The sequence below is a fragment of the Mastacembelus armatus genome, chromosome 12 (assembly GCF_900324485.2).
Source record: "Mastacembelus armatus chromosome 12, fMasArm1.2, whole genome shotgun sequence".
In the NCBI taxonomy this organism is placed as follows: domain Eukaryota; kingdom Metazoa; phylum Chordata; class Actinopteri; order Synbranchiformes; family Mastacembelidae; genus Mastacembelus; species Mastacembelus armatus.
This window is the reverse complement of record NC_046644.1, coordinates 5,708,995-5,728,118: the sequence shown is the minus strand read 5'-3', so window position 1 is coordinate 5,728,118 and position 19,124 is coordinate 5,708,995. Positions and strand designations below refer to the sequence as shown.

Here is a 19,124-nt window from a genome sequence, read left to right as displayed (position 1 = left end):
TTCTGTGCAATTTGATTCCATAGACATACACACACAATCAGCACTGCACACAAGAATCAAAATAAAGGGCAATTAGTGTGTGTATGGAGTTACAGCAGGCAGTACCTTTACATTCACTCGGCTTTGACCTTGCACGTACAATCCATCTAAATCCAGCAAAAGGCATCCAAGCAGCAAGTACCATCCAGCATGGTAGAGCATGACTGCAGGAGACACAGGTCTGTCTGCGCCTTAGCTCTGTTCACATTGTACCCACAGGGAGATCTCAGCACAGGAGGCCGATCCATCTTCCAGCAGACACTCCCACACACCTACTGGGTACACACCTTACCACTATTCCTCACTAGAAATCCTACATATGTACCAGAAGTTCCCCTCTACTACTCTATCTATTTATCGATGTATAAACAACACATCTACTGTGACATATGCAAGAGTGAACTAAAGAGAAACTGAGTGAACTAATAGACAAACTGAAACTGACAGAGACTGTAACATTGACAAATCTAGAATAAATAAAATTTCACTACCGTGCTTTAAATAAATAAATCTTATCTGTTCTTTCACCACAGAAAGTCAGAGCACACATCCGATGTTCTAAATGTCAGCTTTTTTCCAGCACTCATCTTACCAAAACAGACCGAAGGTGACAGTATCGGACTGAAGCAAGATATTGACACAATGCAGGCTGCAAAATCATGAGCAACTACAAAACTGATCCATTAAGTAGCTGCTGCTTCCAAGTATGGGAAAGACAACAAAGGAAAACAGGGACCAAGATGATGTGAGGGAATTCCCACTGTTTTCACACATGGGTGGATTTTGGTTGGAGAGAGCATGCACACTGGAAGAAAATAAATCTCTTGGGGAGGTGGATTAGAGGAGGGGAAACCACAGTGCCCATATTCAGCAAAATAACCACAGTTGAGAGAACACTTGAGGGGAAATATTCACCACAGATTTTCTGAGGTTGGCTTGATTTACACTACTGGGCTGATGCAGAGAGAAGACCTCCTCTACATGAAAGTCAAGAACACTGGGGCAGCTCCCTGTCACAGGAAGCATTACTTCATGTCTATTAGAAACAAAAGGAGAGGTGGTATAGCATAAACAGCAGTATAAATAAACAGAGAGCACAAGGACATGGCTTCAGGGTGAAGAGGACCTCCATGGGGACTTTAAAACTGCAGGGAAAATGTGTGTGTGTGTGTGTGTGTGGGGGGGGGGGGATTTCTTTTTTATTTCTAAACAACTTCCCAGAATGCCCTCATCCGCCCTGCTACATAATGGTTCACAGTGATATCTGCTGTCTTTACTGTAAATGTAATCCCCAGGATCTGCAGTGTTAGGGATCTCTGTCCTCACAGAGTGGGTTGGCACTGGAAAGACACAGAGCGTGACTGCAAGTTGCTGATGTAGCCTTTTTGTGACAACTTTCCATCACCTAGCATTTAACCACATCTAATTTATCTTCAGAGCATAGATACCCTGCACTAAATTACAGTTTCCATGAGGAAAATGTTAGTTTGAGCATGCTGGGACTTCTTACATTGAGAAAATTGTGCTTCATCTCTGACATCCATTCTTTCCAAATCCTCAGTTGCCCCCTCTTCTTTAATCTGAGCATCTCCACTTTCAACAGCTCTCTTCCTCTTGGACTCCTTGATTTGAAGGCCACATGGCTTGTCTGTAATTACTTTATTTTAAATTAGAAGCAGTATGATCAAACATGAGGTTACTGCTCAGTCTGTGTAATGCACATAAAAGAAAAATTAGATAGTGTGCAGAACATATTGATTGGAAAAAGGAAAACAAAAGAATATCAGCAAACAAAACATGTTACCTCGTCCTTGTGTTTGAATCATTAAGGAGTTCGGTTCATTTATAGTGATGTATATAATTCACTGTGCACTGTGTAACTGGTAGAAAACTCCATGTCAAGTTGTTTTATTTTTCTGTCTTGGGAAACAAGAGCTTTGTATCCTGCTGTCTCCCTTCTGTTGCTGCTCTGACATGTTCATATTACAGTGTGTCATTTTCCTGTAATGCCCCTACAGTTTGCTTGAGGACCTGTCAGTGTAAACAGACCTGAGTGTTTCTTCAGATAATCCAGTTGAACTTCTAAAACAGCTCACAACTCTTTAACAAGCTTTAACTCAGAGGCTTAAAAAATGTTGTGAGGGCAACATTATAAGATTGAATGTGGAACTAATGTTTATTTCTATAGTATATTCATGTAAACGTCATTGATGTACTTTATACACCGTACTATATGAGTGCAAGGGATAGAATGATCATGTTTTCTTCAGGGCGACAATAATTCAGTCATAGTTGCCTGTACATCTGTGAACACACTGCAAACAGGAACTGCTATAAGCTATTCTGTCATTGTTTTGATGGTGCAAAATGTAAACACATGTAGACTAAATAAAAATAGGGCTCATGTTGTAGCTCAAACAGATTAGTGACTCCCCGGCAACAATATACTTTCAATACATTCCCCAAATTGACCATATTATGGGCTGGATCATTTGTCATAATTTGCACAGTTGGTTCAGTTTTACACACAGAGTCAGGCCTGACCCCTGATCCAAAGCTCTTTGTGAACCTGCTTTTGAAAACAGACTTCAGTGCACGACAAAGGACAAGGACAAAACAGAACTGAAAAAATACAAAGCTACAAATGTCTGTTATTCTGTTGACTGTTCTTCTAAGCTGCTCTAATCAATGTTTTTATTAACAATGCATCCCATTACTAAATGTAATGTTAAATCTGTTGCACATAGGGCTGCAAACCGATTCTCCAGTTCCCATCAGCTCTACAATGCCAGCATCCTTCAGGATAATGTTTTGGTTTTACTGTCTGCAGCTTTACTGTTTTGGATTGCTCTCGCCAGCATTGTTTTCAGACATAGCCAGGATCAAATGGCAAAGAAAGTTAGCAACCAGCAGAGCACTTCAGCTCCTAATGAGTCAAGAACTTCAAATCTGTTTATTAATTAGCTTAGAAAATTTAAAGTTTAAATAACATTCAACATTTGCCAACATTTTCCCTTTGCTAGGACAGGAAATTATCCTAGGGTAAAGTAATTTAATTAGCAACTCTTGCCAGACTTTACATAAAATAATACATGGACCTTGGGGGTTTGTCAGAGTCATGGATAATTGTCAAAATGATGGATCACTTCTTTCCACCTCTCTGTTTTTGTCTCAGCTTGCCAGAGGGTGGAAACACTTGGTTGTGATAGGATATGGAACAGGGAATATTACAGCCAAAGTCGTGCGTGTCGGCCCCTCTCTGTCCCTGTGACAGATGCAGTCTTAGGGATCATGTGTAAACGATGGCAAAATCATTTATAAGACTGAAAGCCTTCTAAAAAACTGAATTCATTCTTGTGGTGACGTTCAATGTAGAAAAAACAATCAAAGACAAGCTCTGTCATGCTCTGTGTCTCCCTCTCTTTCTGACACACACATTCTGTGTATATACAAAGGAAATCCATATTTCCACACACACCACTTGCTTGTTTAGTTTGACCAAATGTGTAGACTTAGAGTAAGTCAATATACAATTATATAAATCAATGAAGGAAATCTTTTTTTAGAAGCTGGAGCGGAGGTAAAGATAAACAAAAGCACCACAATTTATAAAAGAATCTGTGATTAATGTAGGAAATATTGATTATGACATTTCAAAGTCATCAACATACTTTCATAATGCTAGCTTTGTAGTTACATGTTTAGCTAAGGTCCCTGACCTCATAGGTGTTTAACATCTTAGAGAACAGAGGTGCTGTAGATGATCTAGTTGATTGCTATGTCTCTAAGGAGAACACCTGTCAAGGGAACCAGGGGGCCCAGAAAGGGCATGTATCAAAGTCAGGAAATCTCAACAACGTGGCCCCACAGTCACAGTCAGAAATGTCATGCTTCAAAGATGACAGCAGCAGACTTTAGCAAAAAAGAAATAAATTGTTTTAATGGCGTGTTGTTTGTTTTGTAATGTAGATATTCTGAGTCAGAAACAGAATGGCAGTACCTTCATAGGAATAGTCTGTAGGGATTTAATTGAGAAGGACTGTCTAAAATCACTCCCTTTTTCACTCATTCACTATATTTCCTATATGATACCCTAGTGCTGCAATTAACAAATTATTTTCACTCTCTGTTAATCAGTTGATTATTAGTTGGATTACACAGTTCATAAGATATGTCCATGGTGAGAAAGTGCTTATTCTGTCTGACCACTAGTTCATCCTGTAAGGCAGGAAACAATGTTTATCATCCTTTATTGTTAAAATACCTAAACTAATTATCATTTAGGAAAAATTACTTGCAAAAAGTTAGATAAATTCAACACCCCCATCGTCCCATGTCTCTAGCTGTTTGCCAGAAGACTATTAGCTTATCTTAGACTAATGACTAGAACCGACCTCTGGACACTGTAGAGGATTGCAGGAAAAGACAGACGAACAGAGGAGGAGACTACCAGCCCATCAGGCAGAGACAGAGACACTGGGACACTAAAATGAAGGGGCACAAACTGACATAGCGACAGATATACAACTAGAGGAGACAAATTCAGACACCATAAAAAACAGAAAAACAGAAACAGATGAATGGAGAAAGACAAATAATGAGAAAGAGATGCAGACAGCTGAGGAAGTCTTCCTTAACTAATGAGACAGACCATGTACAGCTTGTTCGTGCAAACATTGTCTAGAGCATAAAACACCAGGAGAGTCTCTGTCTTCGACATCATCACAAAGGTATCCCAGTGCCATCCTGATGGAGAAACTGCCCTGTGGGGCTGACATGGTACAGCATGGTCTGCAGTGTTTTACATTCAGGACTGCAGTCCCTCCTCTGGCTGTACGTTGTTCTATAGGGTCAAAAGAACCAGATGCTCACAGATTATTTCAGACATTTTTCTATAGCCATGAACAAGTAAATTCAAAGCAGCTTTGCTATCTCTTCATTTCAAACATATGGTCTTTGCCTGTGTTTTCATTTCAAACATATGCAGAGTCCAGAAACACAGTTTATTCTGTAAGTGCCAGTGTAAACAACTGTGTGTATTTCAGGAACTACAGTATGTTTTGTTTGGTCTGAGAGACTAAAGAAGTGTGTGCAAGAACAAAACGGATATCTGAATGTACAAGCTATCTTATTGTGGATGTGGGTGTCCTGATCAGTTTACAATATAAATAGTCAACAACCCAAGTTTTTAAAACTCAATAAAATGTTATTATGGTCTCCTTATAGCATTTTCTATTTCAGTGTGAAAGCAGATTGCGGGGAGGGATATTAAACATCAGGGCCAGCAGCTTTGTGGAGAAAGACAGTTTGATTTGACAGGCCAGGCAGAAAGGTAGAAATAATGATACAACTTGAGAGTGGCAGATGTGGAACTATTAAACATATGGCCTGTATGCTCACTTTGCACTTTGAGAAGAATCAACACTACGATGAGCTATGACAGGTAAAATACTGCTTCAATAATGTCTGGCACCAACAGCAGCCATGTGACACATTTAGATTGATAGAAAACTCATCACACTTACTGAAACTCATCACACTTACTGAACTTATTTGCATGAACAATCAGGCATCACAACCAAATGAACAGGCAATCAGGCAACACTGTGAAATTAGTCAGTGTCCTATACTGGGACTAGACTAACTGGGATTACAATTGGACTACACCCATGCAGTGTAGCAGGAAGGAAGGTCAGGTGACAATATTATTTGACTTTTAATGGCAGAAACCAACAGAATGTACTGAGGCACTCTACCTCCAGCACTTGGATGCCTCTGGGCTAATACATCACACTGTCAATCTGCATGCAGTTTATTGTTGCTTCCACTGTTCATGTTTATGTTCACAGGCAAAGTAGCTGTGAACTAACAGTACCTGACAATAAGGGCTGTAATTAACATTTATTTACATACACATATACACTTGAGGTGAGCAGATTTTCCCACCTCTTCTGTTGGATGTACTGTAGGTCACAATTCATTACCCTTGGCTCCACACAGTTCAGTACCCTTGGCACTACATATTCTTCTCTTGCCACTGGCTGTTCTTGTCTTAAGGGATTCACTGCTTCTCATTAAACATGAGGCAGCAGCACCACAATGATTACAGTAGGTTTTCTTGGACATAGTAAAGTTCAGAAACTCTGGTTCAGGTTATTGAGCACGAATAGGAGGGAGAATGTTTCTATTCATTCAGCTGATTTATTATTATTATGGTTTAGTTATTGTTTTAGTCCATGTTTGTTTTGCATGATTTTAAAATACAAAATAAAAATAACAAACTTTCCAGGTCAAAATATAAAAAAAAAGTGTTCTAACTAAAATTTATCAAACAGACTGAGATAGACTGCTCAGGAACATAGGCTTCTCACAGAACACACACACATCTAGTACATGCATATACTATGCATTCACAAAAGCAAAGTGAACCAGTCACCCAAGGACAAGAGGTAGGGGAGCTGGTTGGGGCGTCTGATGCCTGAGGCTGTGCATCACAGCACTAATTAATTACAGGCACTGGACTGATGGTTTTATGGACAGAGAAAAAATTAAGCCAGTGAAACCAGAGCAGTGGTTAGTGTACACAACTGTAGCTGCCTGCCTGTCCACAGCTGGATATAATCACCATGACGACTGGTCAGCAGCCCCGCTCATGAAACCAATAAACTGCATATTTTTAGTCTGATTGTTTGTTTGTTTATAACACCTAATGAACATGGGATTTTTGGCACAGCTTAACAGAGTGCTGCAGTATTTTAATATTCTACTCACAGTTCTGCCAAAGTCCAAAAATGACTTGTCCTTGGGATCCCCCAGCAGGTTCTCCAGGTCATTTGAGGACAGCACTGTATTCTGTGTGGAAACACAGGGGACATTCTCTAAATTTAAAAACCACAAACGAAGACAGCTCAGGACTAAACCAATGAACAATCAAACACTCACCAGACTGGATCAAAACCACAGGAGTCAGTACAGTTTTTGTTTTAAATCCGCTGATGAGCTTTTATCATGCTCCATAGTTTATTACAGGCTATGCTGTTAATGTATTACCTGCAGGAGACTGAGTGTCTGGGCTTTAAAATACATCTGGCTTCACTTTAAACACCTCAGCAACATGTAAGAGACCTCTTGTTTGCATACAGTAATACTAAGAGGCGATTTCACTTGTGAAAACGATGTGAATTTGACTAGCTCTTCGTGTTAATTTATATGAATCTTTTCTCACCTCCAGGTTTTTAGTGCGTGGGGAGCGGGGAGGCTTGGGGACCACCTCACCACAGCGGGGTGGGTGGTGGCTGCAGTGTTGCTTGGCAGCATCTGGGTTGCCCATCAGGAAGGTCAGCTGTCTGAGATGAGCCTGCAGGCACCCAGACATTAACAAACATGTGAGTGGTCACTACATGCTGCAAAGACACATCATCACACATAGCAAACATGAATGTATAAATAAAATAAATGTAAATCTGTTCAGAAACGTCCCTTGATATGATATACACCTGTGGGCCTGAGTTTGGATAGATTAGGTGCATTTGCATTTGTACAGTACAACCTTAAGTTTAACCTCTACATCAGTATACAATGACAGTACCCATAAACACACTTTTAGTGATTTCAAGGTAGAAAGAAGTGTACATATTTAATTTAGATTAGCTACATTTTACTTTATAGATGTTCTATAACTGCATCCATGTTTTCTTCACTTGTGTCCAAGCTCCCATGTAACACATGAGGAAAAGATCCAAGGAGTAATTCAAGGAGAGAGGAATCAAGGAAACCCATTTTTGGAGACATCCTTTGCTCTGATTCATATTCTAAAGTGTCCAACCACCAACTGATTGCTGAGAAATAGGTGTGTCAGCCCATAAATTCTTCCGTAAAGGATGGTGTCTCTCAGGTGTCCTTCAGGCAGCCTCCTCATCTCTCAGTCCTCACTTCTGAGAGCAGGAATTAAGGAACTGGAACTTCCTTCATGGTGGCAAAAAACAACAAAAACTTTGATTTGCAGTTCAAACGAGGATCAAGCAACAAATAGTTAAGTGAACTGGGATGTAGACAAGTTGCCATTATTGTAGTGTTATCTCACTTGTAAACCAGCATTACAGTACAATGTACATACAGAATTTCAATTTTGCAAAGAAAATCTGTCAAGTTGTCCTGTGCAATAGGCTATATGTTAAAAATATAATCATCAAACACTACTAAAGTTGAAGGTTAGTTCTACAAAATCTAAAACTTTGAAAAAGCACTTAGACTTGTTAGGAAGTATCCACTTTGTAATGAAAGGAATATAAAAGTTCAGCTCAATGAAATCAACTTTAATTAAAAACATTTCCATTAAATACGAGGATTTAATGGAATTGCCAAAAAAAACAGGGCCAAAGACACTGCAATCTGCCTAAATGGCCATGAAAGTGAGTCAGCATTCCACATATCTTCTACCAACTTGGTACTAGGTAGGAAATGCAGTGTTGCTGATATTATTTGTGAGCCGACACCTCACACTTTTAGGGTACCACCTCGTTCTGATTTTTAATCACCACTGTTTTTCATACTATATAGCTCTTCATGTACACTGTACATAGAATGGAAGAACAATCAAATTAAGACCCTAAGAGGTTACTTTAGGGCAAACATTTCTGTGCAGTGGCTGGGATTCCTTTACTTTACCAGTGACACTGACATTAGGCCAAAGAGGATAAACAAAGCATCAGCAGACATTAAAAAATCCTCCCCCTCAGGCTGTGTTTATAAGAATGTGACGATGGGTGAGATGGTATGTGTGTGTGTGTGTGTGTGGGTACTTGCATGTGTGTGTGCGGTCTGACATGAGTTTCTTTGGTTAAAGTGAAATAAGCACCACTCCATAAAAAACATTTAAAACATTAAATGAAAGCAGTCATGAGTTTTAAGTTAACTACACCTATGTTTAAATGCAAATGCCCCATTCATTTGCCGTACTCGAGCATGCTGGTCCATTTGGGAAAACTGAAAACTCATTTTAATACACTCTTTGATCTCACATCCTTTAGTCAAATCCCAAGACGTGAAGAGAGTTGGAGACATACATTCAAAGAACTACTTCTGAGATGTGTTGTTTCTTATTAAGCATTGCTGCATACAGAAAGATGATGTTGTAAAGACTGTTTTATGTTCTCTGCAGAAGAACAAAACCTTGGGCAAATCTTCAAATCCCATACTGTAGCCTGAAAAAGACTGGGATCAAACAGACATCTGCCTAACATTTTCATGTAAGAAAAGAACTGTATTGGTTATCGTGAACTATGGGAAACATTATGCCTATAACATACAACATGCACAAACTATGTCAATCAAGCCATGAATCAAAACCTTCAAAATCCTTGAACACAAAATAAAACTTGCAGGATATCTAAAACTCTATATCATATTGTTTGGTCTTTAGCCAGAAAACTTAGCTCTCTTGACTCTATCAGTCATGATGAAGAGAACCCATGACAGTATGAGTTAGTGATAAAAGCAGTGTGGTTATATATAGTTTCATGTTGCCTAACACAAAATACTGTCTAGAGAAAGGACTGTCACCACCTTTGAGTGTGGAAGCACTCTGTCCTTGGAGCTCAATAAAAAGCTGTCACCAGGGAAAACGAGGCAATGGAGGATCCATTTTATCTGGTGTGAAGAACAAATCCAGATGCGATCCCTGCAATGCTCCTACTCATTCCCACTGTGTTGCAGTCACATTGCTTGCCTTGCAGCCTCAGGAGATCCATATGAGTGCTTTGACAGCCCATAATGCACCTGGTTTTGCATTATGGGTTGTCAAAGTCAGCCATCTCTGGTAGGCTTTTTTCCCTTGAGATGAAAACTTAAAGGACCATACATGTGCATACTTCTCAAATTAATCTGCACTTAGTCTGCAGTACCATGAAACAAACATATAAACTTGACTGTCTGGATGGACAGAAATACATACAATTTCTAAAACTAAACTACACATTTAAAAATCATCAACAAAAATGCCCAGTTAACATGGTCTGTATGTGGGTTTCCATGTTCTCTGTGTGGGCTTGCTCCCACAAAAAGGCAGGTTTAAAGTGAGATCTATTCATGTCAACTGGAGAACAAAAGGAGGGGGCCTGAGGATGCTAAACCCATTCTCTGTCCAAACACTCATCAGTGTTTCCTCTGTAATTTTATGCAACACTGGTGCTTGGGAGATAATTGAAGTTGTGGTTAGAACAGGTTACAGGGATTTCTACGCAGACGTTATAAAAACAAACACATGGTTTCTAAGCATTACAGGCTACATGTCTTTATGTATGTGATGAAAAGGGAATGAGATGGAATAGGACCATCAAGCTGCAGTATCTACTTGTGTGTTCTCTCCTGTGTGTGTGTGTTGCGAGGATGAGCAGGCACACACGTCTTTTCAGGTAAAATTTAAATGAACTGGACTTTACACATTGGGCTTATTGCACTGAAACTGTAGTTTAAAATATCATTTGGCTGTTGCATAACCATCTGGTCAGAAAATATGTATCATTACATATATACACACAATGTACAAGGAAATTTGAAATTTGTAAATGTATAGAAGGAAAAGGGCAGAATGGAAAAGGTGATTGGGTATATTGGTATATGAAATGAAGAAAAAAAGAGTTAGACATACAGATAAAACTGGATGGAAACCACTTACATCTAACGGAGTCTCAAAGCCCTCAATAATGCCTCCAATCATGAGCAGCCCATCGGTGCTGATCCCCATGCCATGGTACACCCACTCCACACTCTCCAGCAATGAACAGTCCACATATAGTGCCAGGTGCATGGCAGACACACTGAGGGCCACATGGTGCCATTTCCCATCAGACAGACCGCTGACGGGGAACCTGATAAAGTCAAATAGGTCAATACAAAAACACATCTGGTTTTGTTGGTCTTGAGATGAATATCGACATTAAATTAAATGCTTTTGGAGATAAGCTCAAATCATGCTTCTGCCCTCTGACACAAGAAGTTAAAAGGTTTTTTATTTAACTTCCTTCCTTCACTCAACAGTCAGGTTCACGTTGAAGCTCAGAGTGCTAACAATTTGACCTGGTGACATTTTTCTAAGAAACATAGTGTTGGGATGGCAGGAATAAATCTACCTGCACAAACACTGCTAATCTACTAGTAGAATACATTACAGAGGTAGACCAGAAGTCTGATTAAAATGTTTAAACAAAAATGCTGAAACTCTTTATTATTACTTGGGGTGCAGAAGAAATGCCAGCTGAAAAATACACAACTCTCCTATATTATTATCACATTGTAATGGTTAACATATTGCCTATTTAGACATACAGTAGTCACAAAGTGACACTAGCATGCCATTGGAGGCATGTTAGTGTCCCCTGGATAAATGTTAAGTGTATGTTAATCCCATGTAAGCTGTTTAGCTGCTAAATACTCCACTTCATTCACAAGTTAGCTGCTAACTTCAGTCTGGGCAATTAACATACAGTGAGTTTATCAGAGCCTGTTTATTATACAGTACATGTGCTATATAACCAATGAACTTATGAGGCTAGAAATCTGTTTAGAACTGAAGAGCTGGTTGTTGACTTGGCTTATTAGTTTTTTTCCCTAATCCTAACTTCTTGCAGAGTCATAAATTGGTGGAGTTCCTCTTTTAATATATAAAATATGTGAAAGTGGAGATTTATTAATGGCTAAAACACAAACTAGCATCCTCTTGAGTTCAAGCTGGGCTCAGCACCCAAACAGACCTTGGAAACTACAGCTCCCTATTAACACTCTTGACGGACATGCAGCTTTAAAATAAAAACAAGTTTAATTGAAATCAAATATGAGCCAATGGTACAAGATAAGTACAGTATCTATTTGTGCCTATCTTATGGCCCAGTTGTGCCTGCTGTCTTGCAGTGATGTACTGCATTGAGCTCAGTGGTTATTGAAGGGGAGAAACCTGCCAAGAGACGCCTAATAAATCATTTTAGCAAAGAGACAACCACACGCAATTCACAGTAAAACAAATACACACATGCTGCAAACAAATATACTTCTACAGAGCTTTCTTCCATCTTACAGACACACTGGCATCAATAGCCAAGAAGCAGGAATGGGCATGAGTGGTCCTGAGATGATGCTGTAATCGCCTTCTGACATCTGCATTTTTGGGATAGTGGGTAATTCATTAAAGTCAAAAGCATGTACTTGTTGGCGCTGTGTCACTTGTAGATTACATGGCAATTTTAGACAATTAATCATGAATAAAACTGCCAAAGAAGTGTCATGGTGCTCTCTACATATACAGGTTTTACTCAGTTTGTATTAATTTGGGGCTGGAATTTAAAAAAAAAAAAAAGTAAAGTAAAAAGAAAAAAATAGAAGTATTTGGCTCACTCATAGTGTCGCTGCTGTGTTCCTATAAAGATGACGGCGTGAGCACTAATCCGTAGTTGTAGCATGACGTGGCTGTCAGGGCTGAGCATGGTGAAGACACTACGTTCTTCCCTCTGAGGACTTCGCAGCTGCAACAGTACACTGAACTCATCTGCAAACCTAAACACAAGCACACACCAATTTACCATATAACTGTTAGTCAAAACATAAAGGATACTGTTCCTGTGGACAGGAACTGTACAGTAAACACTCAAAGGCACGAACATATTGTTAATTGACTACAGGAAATTGGCCAGGGACCAAAAGTAAAACGAACCACCAGCTTTTACCTTCACAAACCGAAGTCAGGCACTAATAATATAGAGCTGAGAAGAAAATGTACCTGTCAGTGAAGAGCAGTTGAAGAGGAAGAGCCAAGGTGGAGTACTGCCCCACCTGCAGAACTGGACACCTGTTCTCCTCCACAGTGATGGACGTGTTGCTGCTGTTTAACACCTGAGGAGAAAGCTCCTCCAGAATGTCCACCTCATCTGTAGTGAGACAATTAAGGAGAAATGCTGGAATGAAGTGTTCAGTAGTCACTTGTAGGTGTAATATGTGGGTTGTCCACATGCTTTTGGGCTTGCAGTGTTTGACGTTGCATTGTTTTGTGAGTACGACACTTCTGTCATTCTTGAAAGATCGTTTTTTTGTCAGCAGGTAAAGTGCCTCTCATCATGTCCTGTGTACAACTCCTGAAAATTATGAATATAGCTCTTTATCTTTGGACAGTGTGAGTCACTGCTCAAAGTTTAGTATTGTTGCTAGTTGCATGCCACTCACACTAACCTGGGAACTGACTGAGATCATTCTCAACATAAATATCGGTCTCATCATGTAAGTGGTGGTGCTGAAATTAATTTGGTGAACAGAGTTAAATCGATTTTACTAAGCCAATTTATGTTACAGCAATCATGATTAGCAACTTACCTAAAGATTAGAATAGCAGTGCTCAAACATCAAATTTAAACACTATGAACATGCTGGAAGCTGCCTCAGGATGTTTTCCAAAGATACAGGATTGCCTAAACAGATTTGACCTTAATCCTCTCAAGTACTTTAATAAATGAATCCATGTTAGTCAGCCCACCAGAGACCCATCCACTCTTTCCACTCATCCTGACAGCAGTGCCAGACGAATCATTGGTCTCTGCAGCGTTGTATGGTCACAGTCTGCTGCCCTGAGAAATGGCACTGAGGGAACATATCTGGTGTCGTGCTAAAAATTCCAACATACCAGCCCTTAAGGAATCCTCAAAGATATATGGACAAGAACCACAGTTTAACACAGCTTTGTTTACTCTTCACAAGTACTACTACTTAGTCTGCAAAACAGTTGTATAATGTCTTCTGGGGCTTTCGATGATTTTTTTTCAAAGTTTGAGTAAAAACCATGGTGATGTCATAAGGCCTATTGTGGATTTGGTTTGAGGCTTTACAACCCTGGGTTACACACTTCCAGCTTAGAGTTTGAAAAATGTGGGCATGGACCATTCAGGTTAGATTTAAAAAAAAATTACATAGTATTCAATTTCATTATGAAAAATGTAGGAAAATATAAATGTTTTATTCATATTATTTATTAATTGTGACTATTCCAAATACTGGAGTCTGTGATAATATGCATGCACAACAGTAACTGGAGTAGTCCTTTAACTTGCTCTGTATATTGGCAGTGCAGTCCCAGGTTCACTCCAATCAAGACAGTGACGTCAAAGGTACTTAACTTAGAAAGAAACAAAGCAGTTTTTAAATATAATTCAACAATAAGCTTTAGACGAAGACCATGCAACTGATACTGCACTGACATTCTGCAGGCAACACTTGATCAATATACAGAAATTATGCTTAGATGTATGTTGCAGAATAAGAATTGCTCTTCATTTCAGCTGTTGTTTGGACCTACAATTACATAAGCCTCTAGAAATTTACAAATTGCAATGAACCATAATAACAACATTAACATCAAACACACAGTCCACAAACTCTTCTGTCACAGTGAGGAGTGTATGGGATTGCTGATGCTGCAATACCTAAATGAGTAGTAATTTATAGCCTCAGGAACTGGAAAATGTTCTCACACACTTACTGAGCTAATGCTCCGATGGTGTTTATTAAGCCCCACTAGTGGGGGAGTATTCATGAAAGACCATTTCATGTGCAGCAACACTGTGGCCTCAAGCAAAGCCTATGTGCTGTTCTCCTAACACTATAATCAAAGAATCAAGCTATTAAGATGGAAAAAGGGTAATGGGTGGGGGGTGGGGGGTGGGGGGCAGTCATGCCTGTTCTGTTCCCTGTAAAAGTAAAACAGATGTTTCAGTACTGCATCAGGAGAAATGCATGAACAAGTAAGGACTTTCAGGATTGGCTCACTATGTCTGCTGTATGTTGTATGTTGTTGTATGTCCCATTTACCCACAGTTAGACCAACTCACTATTTTCTATATGTTTGTGTGAAGTCAATAAAAACATTCCATAAGTGACTAGGCCATCTTAAAAGTGCAGGTTAACCAAACTAGTATTTGAACAGTTTGCGTAGGTTTCTCCTCAGTTGTTTTTAAGTAAACTGAACTTGTGACAAAGTATGTCATCAAACTGAAGGCACAAGGGTAATTTAAATGAGTTTGAGCTCAGGGTATTGTAATATTGGGGGGAAGTTAAACTGGGAATTACATGATGTCCCTAAACATATCCATTCCATTAGTGGAATAAGATTTGTGGAAAGCTATGCAGAAATGTGTTTATTGGTCTGTATTGTTTACGGCACTGTTGGTTTGTGTGGTATTCTGCATAAGCCATTAATACCACCCAGGTCTACACAGTGAAATACACCTCCATCATGAATAGGAGTTTACTACTTCACTCAGTCCCGCATTGTCTCTCTCCATTCTATTTATCCATTACAGTCTGGTGGGGGTGCACCCTTATAGGCATGCGGTGGTTTAGCTACAGGGTGAAACCTGAATAGTCTAACACATGGCTATTACACAGATGACAAACACCTTCAAAGTCATCTTCAGCAAGCCAGGGGTCAGTTCCCAGTAGTGCTACCTCCTCTTCACTTATGTATTCAAAGAAACCCTGCTCACTGTTCACATCCTTGTTGAAGCTCCTGCTGATTGTTCAGACGTTTTTGGCACTGAGGCGTGAAACAAGAACTTCTCATGTGTCACATCCTCTAGTTGAAGCTCAGCATCGAAGCTGAAAAGGAGCAGCTGGTAACAACAAATACCATACAGCCAGAAAGGACAAATGTAAAGTTTGTCATTTGGTCGAACAGCACCCTTCACTTCTACCTCCTCTTTTAAGTGTCTGTTCAGAGAAGCTATAAACACTGTTGCCTTCTGAAAAGTGCACATTATACAGCGTAGTTTGTGTTGAGCCTCTGTCCACCTTTAGTAGTGATACGGGCTGTGAAGAGAGAACTGGACACTCCAAACAACCTGGGAGGCCCAGGAATCAACATCATTACCTGCTGAACCATCATGCTAAGTAGGGTTTACTGTTGGTATTTTTCAGAAACGCTTTTTGGCCCACCTTCAAGTGGAGTAGTTATAATATGTCCACGGATGATGCTAGTTGGCAGAAAAAACAGTAACATTCACGAAAGTCCAAGCTATCAGTTAAAGGTCTGTCACCTCATATTGCATGGGTACCTGTTTTGAAGAGGAAAATAGAAATAACACCATTGAAGACATACATATTCAAATATGAGCATGAACAGAATACAGTGCATCTGCTGCAGAAAATCACAAACACAGTCACCAGCTGTGTATGATCTTTAAAAGCCTGTTATTGTAAAGCATCTCATCCAATCCTTTCATAAATCTCCTCAGCTGCCCTCCGATGAGTGAAAGTGATGATCTCTGTAATAAATGAAGGCCTTCATGTTGAGCCTCTATTGTCATACAGAATATATAAAAGCCTCCAGAGGGACATGCAGACACATTCCTAAAAAGCCCCAATTAATTCTCTGTTTACTTTACTTCAATAGCTACTACAACAATTACTTGCCAGAACAACTTTGTTTTACTTGAGAGTTAAATGAGACACTTCATGGTAGACTGACAAAGGACATGTAACAATAAATTAAAAGTCTGTTTTAGATAACAACCACTTAATGTTTTTCTCACTGACAATAGGCCCAGAAATGGAAAGAAAACTCTAGGATGATGATGTTATCTATTATCTTTTTGAAAATGCTGATGGATCCTTCTTTTACCATCAATCTATACTGAATAACCCAATTAAATTGTTGCAAATGTGCTAAAAAGCACAAACTGAAATTTCTAATTCCAAAAGTATTTAGACGTTTTGCTGTAGCTCCAAAACTGTGCTCAGGTATTTGCTGAGATTTGTCTAGATCTTGAGAAAATTGTGGAGAGGCAGAGATTACTGCTCTTCTGCTGGTACTGCACCTACCCACAGAGATGGATGTTTGCAGAGGAATTGCTATTCTAACCATTGTTAAACCTGAAAACCTGCCCACTTCTTGATCTCACAAGTCACAAAACACATTTACTTTGAATGACTGTATTGTAGTAGAGTCTTTGCAAATAAAAAGAAAGATAAAATGATACCATTATTGTTCTAGATCACAAACTGAACAAATCACTTTGAGATACATGATTAAAACAGGAACAAATTACCTGACAGTGCAGCTACAACACATCCATTTAGTTCTGCAATAGTGGGATCAGCGCATAAAATCCAATGATGTAACTGAACTCATTCACCAGAATCATAAGTGGTGGGCCTGCATTCAGTAAATCCAAGGGCTGATCAGGTGTCCAGCTTGAAAAACTGTAAAGTGAAATCCTATATGCACACTGCTGGTGTACTAATGCAAACAAAAGCTATATCCACCTACCAAAAAAAGACCAACAATCAGTATATAGCCTGGCAGTATTTCTGCAATTGTTCTTCTTGGATGAGCTCCAATGTGACTGTACATTGTACAGCTGCTGGCTATAAACAGCATCGGTAACCACAACATATAAATCATCGACACACTGTACCCACCTAATTAGGCTTGAGAAAAAAAACTGTCTTTAAATACTGTCATGCATTCTTTGATAAAAGTCACTTTGGCAGCAATGAAAAATGATTTGCTGAACATTCAACAGATGGAGACATTTAAACAAGAAACATATTACACAAATGGGGGAAAAAACCTCTTGAGCATGTTCTGCATTTCCCAAGTGAAAAACCTCAAACATTCAAATAGTCCAGGGGGATAATGCTCCAGTGTGAACATGAACTCCAGCACTGGGAACATGATTTTCTTTGGAAGTGAGTTTTGACTTGTGGAGCAGAAGGGAAGTTGTATGCTGCTTCTTTTGACTACAACATCAATGGAGCAAGTAAAGAGCTGTATGTCAGACTGCTACAGACAGAACCAAAGCTTCAGTCCACCATGAGTTACCAACAGAAAATGGCACAAAGCCAGAATAAAGCAAGTGTAATACACCTCATCAATATTATCAGGCTTGGCCAATGCCCAGCACTGAGTCAGTCCACTGCAGTTAGTTTGAAAGGAGGCAAAACGAGCTTGTAAGAGCAAGACATCACCAAGTTCTGCTTCAGGCAAGGATAAAACAAATGAACAATGTGTCTTTAGATTCAGTTTCAGATCCATTACTTATGCTTATGTTATGTGCCCAAATATCTACTATACAATACTATACTATAATACGCTATTATTGCTATTGTTACACACACATATATATATATGTAGGAGAGAGAGAGAGAGAGAGTTTTTTGTATTGTATTGCTTTGTACTTAATGGAGAATGTACCCATTTGTTCATGTAGATGACTTTCTTCTGCAATAGATATTAATTTAACACAAAAAGCAGGAGTAGATAATAGTTATAGTAACCTATAACAGCCAACACAAGTAGTCCCACAGCTTTTATTTATGATTAGGATGAGGCCACAAGAGCCCAGCTACACAGTTATCGAAGGATAATACACGCTCTATGTGATGATGCTGTCATGTCACATTATACTTTACATTTGCCGCAGAAGTACTCGGGCATTAGTCTAGAGACAATAATTAAAAATTCCACATCCAAATAAAACAATGTATGTACAAAGGTCAAAACAAATCTGAAATGTTTCCGATCCATCAGAAGGGACTTAATCTCATCATGCTACTTCCATATATTGCATGCAATGATTTTTTCCCATCTCTCTTATTGTATCACATTGTGGTCACAAACGTCGCCTTCTATAATGACAACTGTCATCTCATTATATAAGCAGGCAAGAACAAGAAACCAAATGAAATCATAAAGAAGCACACACTTTTTAAGTTTGAAAACTTTGTACATTTTGGTAGACTGAAGTTGTTTTTAAATGTTTAAATAATTTTGCGTCACCACTGTCAAAACTTTAACAGATTGACCACTCGAGGCTCTGCCAGCAGGGATTGTAGTCCCCAGACTTCTTCTGGACAGTCCAGCTTTTCTTCCAAAGGAGCAAGACTGGAACTCTCTTCCCAATGAACTGAAACTGGAGACTGAACATCTTTTAACAGAACCCTCAAAAAGTGGCTAAAGTCTGGACAAAGGTCTTCACATGAGAATGTTAACTTCTAAAAATGAAATTGTGAGGACAATATTTCTAATAGGACTATTTCCATAGGGTTTTTTA

General features: G+C 39.2%; 1 protein-coding gene across 1 annotated transcript in view; it reads right to left on the bottom strand.

Moving 5' to 3' along the window:
• The window catches only part of si:ch211-196i2.1 (collagen alpha-1(I) chain), a 71,985-nt gene that overhangs the window by 35,813 nt on the left and 17,048 nt on the right, over positions 1-19,124 (bottom strand). Inside the window, exons 2-6 of the mRNA XM_026297777.1 lie at positions 12,809-12,956; positions 12,427-12,585; positions 10,715-10,907; positions 7,265-7,396; positions 6,811-6,891 (exon numbers count right to left, since the gene is read on the bottom strand). Of these exons, the coding sequence (XP_026153562.1) occupies positions 6,811-6,891; positions 7,265-7,396; positions 10,715-10,907; positions 12,427-12,585; positions 12,809-12,956 (713 nt within the window). The remainder of the gene's footprint in view (positions 1-6,810; positions 6,892-7,264; positions 7,397-10,714; positions 10,908-12,426; positions 12,586-12,808; positions 12,957-19,124) is intronic.